Genomic DNA, 9,385 nt, shown 5'->3' with positions numbered 1-9,385 from the left:
ACAGAGCGTTGCAGGTTCCGTCCCTTAGTTAAGGGATGGAGGAAAAAAGGACAGCGGGGGCCTCAAATAGTGGTCAAATAGTATTTAAGGGACGGTTTAAAGGACGGTATAGAGACAACCAGTGGATGGCCTAAAAGCTTTGAAGAAATCTAGAGGACAATCGATAATTTTGAAAACTTTGAGGACTCAATTTGTAATTTCTCCCGCCGTCGATTTTACAAGAAACGGCCAGAATTCCACTTTCACATACTCTCGAACATACAGATGGAGCTGGAGGAGGAGCGCGAAATAATTGGGCTGAGTCCGGGCTCGGAGTCGGGCCCGGTTGTTGCAGCTACTGTTGGCAGGGCCATGACCACTCTGCTCAGTTTGAAGCCGAAGAAACTCCAGGACGCCATTTCTACCCTTAATCCCTCTCCCAATTATGCTCCAATCACTGGTAGAAGCTGCAAAAACATGTTCAACGATTTTATTACTATATTTTTCTGGTGCTTTTTGCCTTTATCAGTATTTACCTTTTTGTTATTATGTGCAAGTTTCTGTGGAGCAATCGCTGTGGTTTCTACACAAGTACGTAAGAGAAGCTGCAGAGAAAGGCGATCATTTGGACCATGTTCTTGTTCCCATGCTTCAGCACGTACGCAGTTTTGTTCCTTCTGTATGGACACGAATTTAAGCCTATTTTGGATACATGCTAATCTAAAGTATGAGCTCAGAGCTCAGGTTTACTAATTCTGGAACAATTAATGTTGAGGGTTCCGAAGTTCTAAACAACTTCATCTCTACTTGTTAACAATTTACAGTTATGGCTATAATAGTGCTTGAAGAATGTATGCTACTTTTGCAAGTTATGTTAGTGTGCAGAAATTCTTCCTACACCTTTTTACTGTCTGTCTTAATTTCAGTCATTGACGGTGAGAGATTCAAAACGAGGAAACCAGGCTATGATACTTTTGAATTGGTTTTTTCAAGACGAGACTTCTGTAGAAGCAATTCTGGGGAATGTCTCAGACATCATCTCAAGAAGGGATGATCATTATGTTGCTCTTGGGTGGTGCATTCTTGCACGCAGTCTCATTGAATATGAGAATGTCGTAAGCGATATTACAACAAATGGTAATTTTTTTAATTTCTGTCCGTGAAAGTGTTTTGCTGTGCACTCTTTTTTGCTCAACTTTCTGTGTCATGTCAGAATATGTTACTTATGTATGTTTTCTCTTTCCCCCATTATTATGTCCCTTGTGATTTTTAACAGTGCTAAATCCCTCATCTTTGCTCCTCTAATAACTCCCCAAGTACAAGAAGTTGGTTGAAACTGATTTTTTTGTACTTTTGCAGCAATAAGGCAGGCACATGATATGATCTTGAAGACATTAAGTTCTTCTATTCCCCATCTCTTATCCAAACTGAGCAACGGAAGGTATGTTGTCCTTGTATCAGCAATTATTCAGTCAAAATGGTATCATTTTGTGGACTATGCAGATTTCAGTAGTTTCAGCCTTTTATTTGATGGAATATGTAGTGTGGTAAAGTGTCGCTTAATTAATGTTTCTGCTGTTGACTGAATTTTTGATCATCTGACTTGCAGCATTATGCGGGATGGATTCGAGTTGCCAACTCGCCTTGCAGTTTCTGCTGCTGATTTTGTTTTATCTCTTACTGTGGCATTGACTAGAAAGGATCTTCCCTTCAATGGCAATAACATAACCAAAAAGCAGAAATCATCTTTCATTGGTGCTAAAAGTCAGCCTTCCAGTTCGTTACATGCTGCTACTATCGATAGAAATGAGAATGCAATAAGGGAAACTTCCGAAGGTTCCTCAACCTCAGATTTGAAGATGCTTCTTTGGAATAATCTTAATGAGCTTATAACTCTTGTGAAGAAACTTGCAGATGTACAATCCCAGTCTTTAATTTTCTTTGATTCACCAACAAGATTTTCCTTTTCATGATATTTGAAGTTCTACTTATTAATATGCTGATTATCTGTGCTAAAATTGTTTTAACAGCAGTTTTCCCTTTTCCTTTTCTGATGTGGATCTACATTTTTGCTTTAATTTGTTGTCGACTCACTTAGTCTTTTATTTTAAAAAAAAAATCACCTAGTGGAGCAGGAAAAGCCGTTATTTGCATGGAGAAGGATTAAAGAGGGTATGTACATGGCTGCAGGACCTGAATCAGCAGTATGATTGTTTTCAAAAACAGGCAGGTCTTACTTCATGTTATCTGTATTTCTTCTGTGTCTTTTGCTCAACGTTGAGTTCTTATATCTTATATTTCTCATTGAAAGACAGAGTTGCATATGTTGAAGACTGGTTCTTTGCTTCTCTCTTCTTGTTGGAAACATTATGGAATGCTTATGTTCTTAGAAGACAGCAAATTCTCGCAGAAGCATAAAGAACTATTGGACCAATATTTATCTGGTATAAAGGTAAAAGTATTTCATGTGAGCGATATGTTTACACTGTTAATGTTGAGAAACATAGGCAAATTATTCAGTCTTGAACTGGAATATGTATTACCTTTTTGGCTATCAATTGATGGTTAAAATTTGTGCTATGATTTCCTCTTAAAAAAGGGGGAAATGTGAGATACTATTGATTTACAGGTATTGATCTTCAAATGTTTGAATCTCATTCATCCTTCATTTGCTTATGAACATTTGCAGTTTTACGCTGAGAACCAAGCCGAGGAACTTGATATTGGCAAAAGCAGCATAATAGAAACAGTGAATTTTTTTCTGAATTGCCTTATGCTTTTATTGGGCCGACTAAATGATCAGCAATTTGAGAACGCAATAACAGAAGCTGGGCCTCAACTTTCTGAAATTCTCATATCTCAGGTAGTGTAGTGAACTTCTATATTGAATTGTCTGGATTTCTGATCATTTTGTTTTAGTGCTATCTTGCTAGAAAGTTCCAACTGGACATATCTCCCATTTGAATCTCGCATTACATATTCATTTGATATTTGTTAGCCTCATTTAGTGCCAATGATGTTCTACAGCTGCGATGTGCTGATGAGGACGTGATTGATGGAACTACAACCATTTTTAAAGCTGTCATCTTGAACACAAATCATATGTTATCCAGTAGAAGTCTTAGAGATGATAGACGAATAGATGTTTTTCTCCCAACACTGCTTAATCTTTTGGATGAGCAAGATGCAGCAGCAAAAGCTATTGTTAAGCTTCTTGCAGAATATTGCTCAATGTATGATCGATTGTGTTTTCTTTTTGTTTTTTCTTTTAATAATTAATCTTGCACAAAAGCTCTGAGTGTTGTTCAGCGCATCTTAAATTTGAGAGTAACTCTAATTGTTATGTGACAGATGTTTAGATAGAAAGTGCCTAAACGAAGTTCTAAAGCGCATTTACTCTAAAAATTCAGTACAGAGGAGTAATGCGGTTGATGTTGTGGCAAATCTCGTCCATATAACTTCTGGATCAGAGGACACACTTTCAGAGGTGGAATGGTAAGTTGGTGAATTGATGAAATATGATTTTTTTTTCTCTTGACTTTGTATTCCTTTTATGTCTGTCGTCATATTTCTGAATGTTCTCGTTCAGGCAAGACATTGCAAACCAGTTGTTAAAATGCCTTGGAGATGAAGATGAGGCCATACGGAATCAGGCAGCCAATTTGATACCCAAGATTGGTTAGTTACATTTTAAGATAATTATAGGACTTTCAGACAAACAGTAACAGAATCAGGTAGAATTGTGTGACTTACTGACAGAAAATTGCAATTTACGTAGTCATATTATTTCTCGTCAGCACATCAATCAATAAGTTTGTCTCCTATCACTAGTGCAACAAAAAAGATTGTTAGAAGTTAATTTTAATGTGCTCGTCGTAATCTCTAATACTATATACTGTTGCAGATCCACTTTATGTTTTGCCTAGGCTTGCTGAGCTAAGTTGTTCATCACATGAAAACATACAGACATCGGCGGCTATCACCCTTATAACCTTGCTAGTCAATCACAAAGAAGAATCTGACATCTTGTGCATGCTCCTTGACTGCCTCAGGTACATTGCTAGTTTGGTGATTATCGATATTAGTTAGTTTTAATTTTACCCCAACTTATACTTGAGATTAAGATTTCAGTGCAAACCTATAGGATTTCTTAGGATAAAAGGACTTTGGTAAATTTAAAAGAAAAAGAGAACGTCAATGTCTTATATTATAAGAAAACTACAATCTTACCATCATTGTGCATTGTGCCCTGCATTTGTAACTAACAATTTTCACATTTTCTTTTACAGTAAACCTGCTCAAAACACAGATTCTGATGCTTATGTTGGTACAAAAGCAGGTATGCTTTAACATCTAGAGCATACTTTTTGGTATTTAATTCTACTTCTTGTGAAGGGCTACCAGTGCTTAGTGGTCTTTTAAAATGGAACTGCTTTTCAGGACTAACAGTGGAAAGTGATAGGCTCCTCAAGTTGCTTCCAGAGTGGGCAAAACATGTAAGTTGCGTCTCCAATACAATTCAATGAACTTATGCAGTGATGTTCTAGACTACATTTATCCTGTGGCTGATATCTGTAACGATTGTATTCCACATTTTATATGGAGCATTTGATCCTTAAGAGAAACCTTCACTAGCTAAAACTGACTCATTTGTTGCTTGATGTGATTCGGCTATATCTTATTAATATAACTGTTTGACTGTTTCATTCGGTTGGTTTTCAAATATAATACTAAGTAGAATGCTAATGTTAATTTTCAGGTCGAAGATTGGCATGCAATTGTTGGCCCTTTAGTTGACAAGATGTTAGCTGAACCATCAAATGCTGTTATCGTCAGGTTCTTGAGCCATATAAGCGAATACCTGGCTGAGGCTGTGGATTTAGTCTTTAATCGACTTATATTGTATATGAATGAACATAATGAGTGAGTAGCTTTGCATTCCAATCCTCCTGTGTTCATGCTTTTCCATTTTCTTTAGATTTGTGTCTGCTTGTACCTTTTCTGAGTTATAAAGCAAACAAGTGTGAGCACTAACCAGTATTAAATGATGAAAAATAGAAAATAACTATGTATGGCATGTATCATTCGATCCTGTCTGTTTCATTCTTTCTCTTATGGTAATTAATTTTCAATTTGTTTTCTTGGGCAGTGTAAATGACTCCTATTCTAAAGGCAAAGGGGAGAGTCGGGAGACAGATTCAAACACTGAGGCTTTGAAACATGAGAATCTGTTTATTTCCCTTTGCCCGTTGCTCATAATCAGACTGCTTCCTCTAAAAGTTTTTGATGACCTCAATGCCCCTCTTGTATATGGCAAAAATCTAAATAATTCAGAAACTCAAGGTATATGTCTCTACTTTAGAAATTGTTAACCATTTTTTTGTTCCATGATCATCACGTGGATAAATTTCAAGAAAATATCAGTAAAAATTCTGGGTAGTACATAATTGTGTGAAAGAATGTTTAGTAATGGACACAAAATGGTAAGCATGGTGCTTAATATGGACAGATGGCATAAACGAGAATTTGAATGGTAGTAATTCACATGTTCTGATCCAATTCCATGAGAATAACACTTTCTGATTCTTGATTTCGTATGTTCCCTCTTTTATATTCACTTGCCTTATGAATATGATTGCTGCGCGCTGATCTTGTTATTGCTCTAGAAACCCGGCATTTTTTCATTGAAGACAGTGGATGTGTTGCTGCTTTGATGATTAACAGGTCTGCCTGACTTATGAAAGTATACAACACTTTTAAGGTAATGGTGTTTCAGAAAAGTATCTAACATTGGCGTTTAATATTTTTCTTAGGGCTTTGAGTAAATCTGAATTTGAAGATGTTCGCAAGCTTGCCGCAGAGCTTTGTGGAAGACTTCACCCCAAGGTAGCCACACCTTCAAACTGATGAAGTAAACTTCACATATATCTCATATGTGAGGAAATTGCATATACTGTCTGTTCAGTTCTGCCGATTACAACAGTGCCTATTTAGTATAGTATTTTATATGATCTGAAAACTTACTCAACTCAGTTAAATTTACTTGTTTTGTCAATGCAGGTCCTTATTCCAATTTTGTCATCTCAGTTGGAATCTGCGACTAATGCTAAAGACACGTTGAAGATCAAAGTTTGCCTCTTTTCCCTTTGTACATGTCTTATGGTAGGAGTTATCCCATGCATCCAGTTTGTTATGTTATATACTAAAACGACAGTATACCTTTTTATCTCCAACTATGCATTCACATTAGCTGCTTGTTCCCGTGATTAGGTTAGAGGCAACAATGCTTATAGACATCCTGATTTACTCAGAATAAGAAAAACAATAGCAATTGTACTGTCATGGGTATCAGCAGATGGAGATGAAAGTAAGCAAATACTTTACCTTCTTTGCTGAGTTTCTTCCTCACTCTAACGGATTGCTTTAATGGTTTTCTTCAGTTTCAAAAGCACAACATGGCTGCATAGATTCTCTGGCTCTGATGGTGTGCACAGAGCTACAAGCTCCAGAATCCTCAAAAGGCATAATAAACTCAGAGAACACAGTTTTATAATTCAAGAATCTCCCTTTAACTATCTCGAGTTTCTTTCATAGTCCTGAAAAGCAAACATTTGGTGCAATATTGCAGGCACAGTCATTTCCGGTGATTCTGTAATTGCATATGTGATAAATCAGTTGACCGATGATAAGGAGCCTATTCATGTTGAATCTATTGGTGTTGTTGGGAGGGAAGATGCAGCTACCCGTCTACTCACATTTCGACTCTGCATGGCTAATGTCCTTATAAGCTCCTGCCAGAAGATACCAGCAACTGGGAAAAAATCATATGCTAAGAGAATCACTCCACGAGTAATCCATTCAATCAAGGCATGATACTCTTTCTATTGTCGAGATGAGTTTCTGGCATGATTTGCTCTTGGTGCCTTCTTTAAGTCTTATCTACTTTTTTTTTCAGGTGGTGAAGGATGCAGAGATAAGGGCAGCATGCATCCAGGTTCTGTTCACAGTGGCATACAACTTGAAGTCTTTAATACTTCCATACTCGAAGGACCTTCTGAACATCGCCCTCACTTCACTGAAACAAGAATCTGAAAAGGTAACTAAAGTTGGTTTGTGCTTGGGTTGCAATGAATCGAGGACTTGGTGTTGACGGTGGTGTTGCTGTTGTTGACAGGAGAAGATGGGTGGTGCGAAGCTGCTCATGTGTCTAATGGCGAGTGAAGAAGAGGTGGTTGAGAGCATATCGGGTGGGTTATTAGAGGCCACCATGTTACTCAGAAATCTATCTACTTCGGATCCTTGTGCACAAGTAAGGCAAATGTGTCAACAGCTTCTTGTATGTTTAACTTGAATTACAGTATCTTTTTTGAAATCTCTCAAAGCCTTGCACGAATCGGAACTCCCTTCAGTTCTGGAAATTGCACAAAGCTATTATTGAGAGCTTTTTGTTAGAAACCATAATCGAAACTTTACGGAAAACTACATGAAGCCATCTTTGGGAATATTTTCTGTTTCTATTGCTTCATAGTATTTCTGAAACTAATAGTACATCATTATTATAGCCTTACTGCCTTTTCTTAAAGTAATTATGGTATACAACAATCAAATACAATCAATTTATTTCATCCCTTGATGCTTTCCTTCTTTCAGTGATCTTCCTACATATCTTCCATGATTTCCTCTTGATTAATTCTTCGGATTGACTCATTCCAACACACTCCCCTTAGGTTGAGTATCGTTCTTTTCGATACTTAAACTTGAACGATTCAGCTAATCAGCTTGGTAAATACAGTAGTTTATACTCGCAGTCAGGAGTCCTTCAATTTTCATTGACGATTTATGCTCGTATCATGGAACATCTTCAATTCATCATTGATAGTTTAGACTCGTATTAATAAATTTTTTTTGCTTCATTGAAAGTTAAAATCTCGTTTCAGGGAGCTGCTTCAATTTTCAGCGAAAGTGTAGGCTCATATCAAGGAGTTCTCAATTTTTTTTATCACATTTTTTGCTCGTTTTCAGAGTCACTTCAATTTTTGCTTGACAATTTTTACTCGTGTCAAGAGCCACAACTTACAGTTTTTTGCTCGTATCCGAAAGCCACTTAGATAGTTTTAGCTTGTGTCTACGAGCCACTTCAATTTTTTTAGCTCTTCATTGTTTCAGAAATCTGCATTTTAAACAAGCATCCAACCGCCATCTTCTTCTTTATCCCTTTTTTGGTTGACATCGCAATGACCTTCTTGGTCTTGGCAGCCATTACAATGACGACCATCTTCTCGATGGTGATTTGGGCTCTTCTCTCTTGTCTGGCCTTTCTTTCCGTATCACATCTCTCTTGGCAGTCTTGGCTGCCATTACAACGACGTCTTCATTATCACTTTCTCCCCGTCCATACTAGATATGGATAACACACCAAGAACATCACTTGAGTACTTCGCCAATATGATCTGGACAGGACCACATGATCGAAGCCCCTTTCACGGCAGGCATATCCTTCTCGACCATGTTTCATCTCTTTTTCACCTAATTTTCTAGCACATTCTCAACAAACTCGTCATATAACCAATTGGCGCAAAAATGACACAAAAATAGACTCCAAATTATTAATCTTGACACTAAACATGTCATTTAACTAGTAAAAAACATACAAAATAATGATTTTATCACAACACTGTCACACGATTCACCGCCTGCCCGAAGGGGAGAGGAGAGCCCTCGCCGGACGATTCACCACATGGCCGGAGAAGGACAGTGGTGAATCGTCTAGCAGTGGATGTCCTCTCCCCTTCATCCAGACAATTATTGATGAACTCTCTTTTTTCTTTAGTTCTTTTTGTGTTTGATAGCCATGAGGTTTGATTGGATTTGATTTGATTTGATTTGTGGTGGGATGATAATATGATAAATCGATGTAGCGGGTGTTGGTACTGTTGAGTTCCATCGGGTTTCGAAATTTTGGTTATTGTCTAAAATGTGTGGACACGTGTCATATTAAAAACTCTCTAGACAAAACTCTTTTAAGTGAGTTAAAAGCAAAAATTTACAGACAATTAATCCTAATTGGGCGGCTGAGTTAGTATATACTACAATCTGGACCAGATATGGGATATGCCCAGGCACTGAAAAATAAATAGCCCATAAACTGAAATAATTGAAGTATATGAAAATGAAGCAAACTAGTTGCAATGATGTATTTAAGGTTATCAGAAAATATAGAGAGAGATGAATGGGATAGAGGTGACAAGGAAGGAAGGAAGGAGGCAGGCCGTGAAAATTCCGTAGAAACATGTGAAATCTGCCAACCTCGTGAATCTGTTTGAGAGAGAGAGCTGCTTCATCTGAACCCAAACCTTATTTCTACACTTCACCAGATTTTCAAACTAAACTCATCTTTCAATTTATT

At 37.3% G+C, this 9,385-nt stretch overlaps 1 protein-coding gene across 3 annotated transcripts; it reads left to right on the top strand.

The window, feature by feature from the left end:
* Positions 1–220: 220 nt before the first annotated feature.
* Positions 221–7,483, top strand: LOC121798730. 3 transcript variants are annotated; one of them, XM_042197871.1, is made up of 24 exons: positions 221–439; positions 537–637; positions 906–1,116; positions 1,339–1,420; positions 1,589–1,895; positions 2,107–2,205; positions 2,291–2,431; positions 2,669–2,842; positions 3,007–3,212; positions 3,331–3,474; positions 3,569–3,657; positions 3,884–4,031; positions 4,269–4,318; positions 4,420–4,475; positions 4,739–4,902; positions 5,129–5,322; positions 5,646–5,703; positions 5,793–5,865; positions 6,040–6,141; positions 6,250–6,346; positions 6,420–6,500; positions 6,608–6,846; positions 6,935–7,075; positions 7,154–7,483. In XM_042197871.1, the coding sequence occupies exons 1-24, from the start codon at positions 265–267 to the stop codon at positions 7,328–7,330; spliced, it is 3,309 nt and encodes a 1,102-aa protein (XP_042053805.1). In that variant the 5' UTR covers positions 221–264; the 3' UTR covers positions 7,331–7,483. The 3 variants fall into 3 exon arrangements, with proteins under 3 accessions (XP_042053805.1, XP_042053803.1, XP_042053804.1); XM_042197869.1 differs by having other exon boundaries at positions 537–658; XM_042197870.1 differs by having other exon boundaries at positions 537–658; positions 2,107–2,209; positions 2,295–2,431.
* The last annotated feature ends 1,902 nt before the right edge of the window (positions 7,484–9,385 follow it).

The sequence above is a fragment of the Salvia splendens genome, chromosome 4, assembly GCF_004379255.2.
Source record: "Salvia splendens isolate huo1 chromosome 4, SspV2, whole genome shotgun sequence".
In the NCBI taxonomy this organism is placed as follows: domain Eukaryota; kingdom Viridiplantae; phylum Streptophyta; class Magnoliopsida; order Lamiales; family Lamiaceae; genus Salvia; species Salvia splendens.
This window is presented reverse-complemented; position numbering and strand designations above follow the sequence as displayed.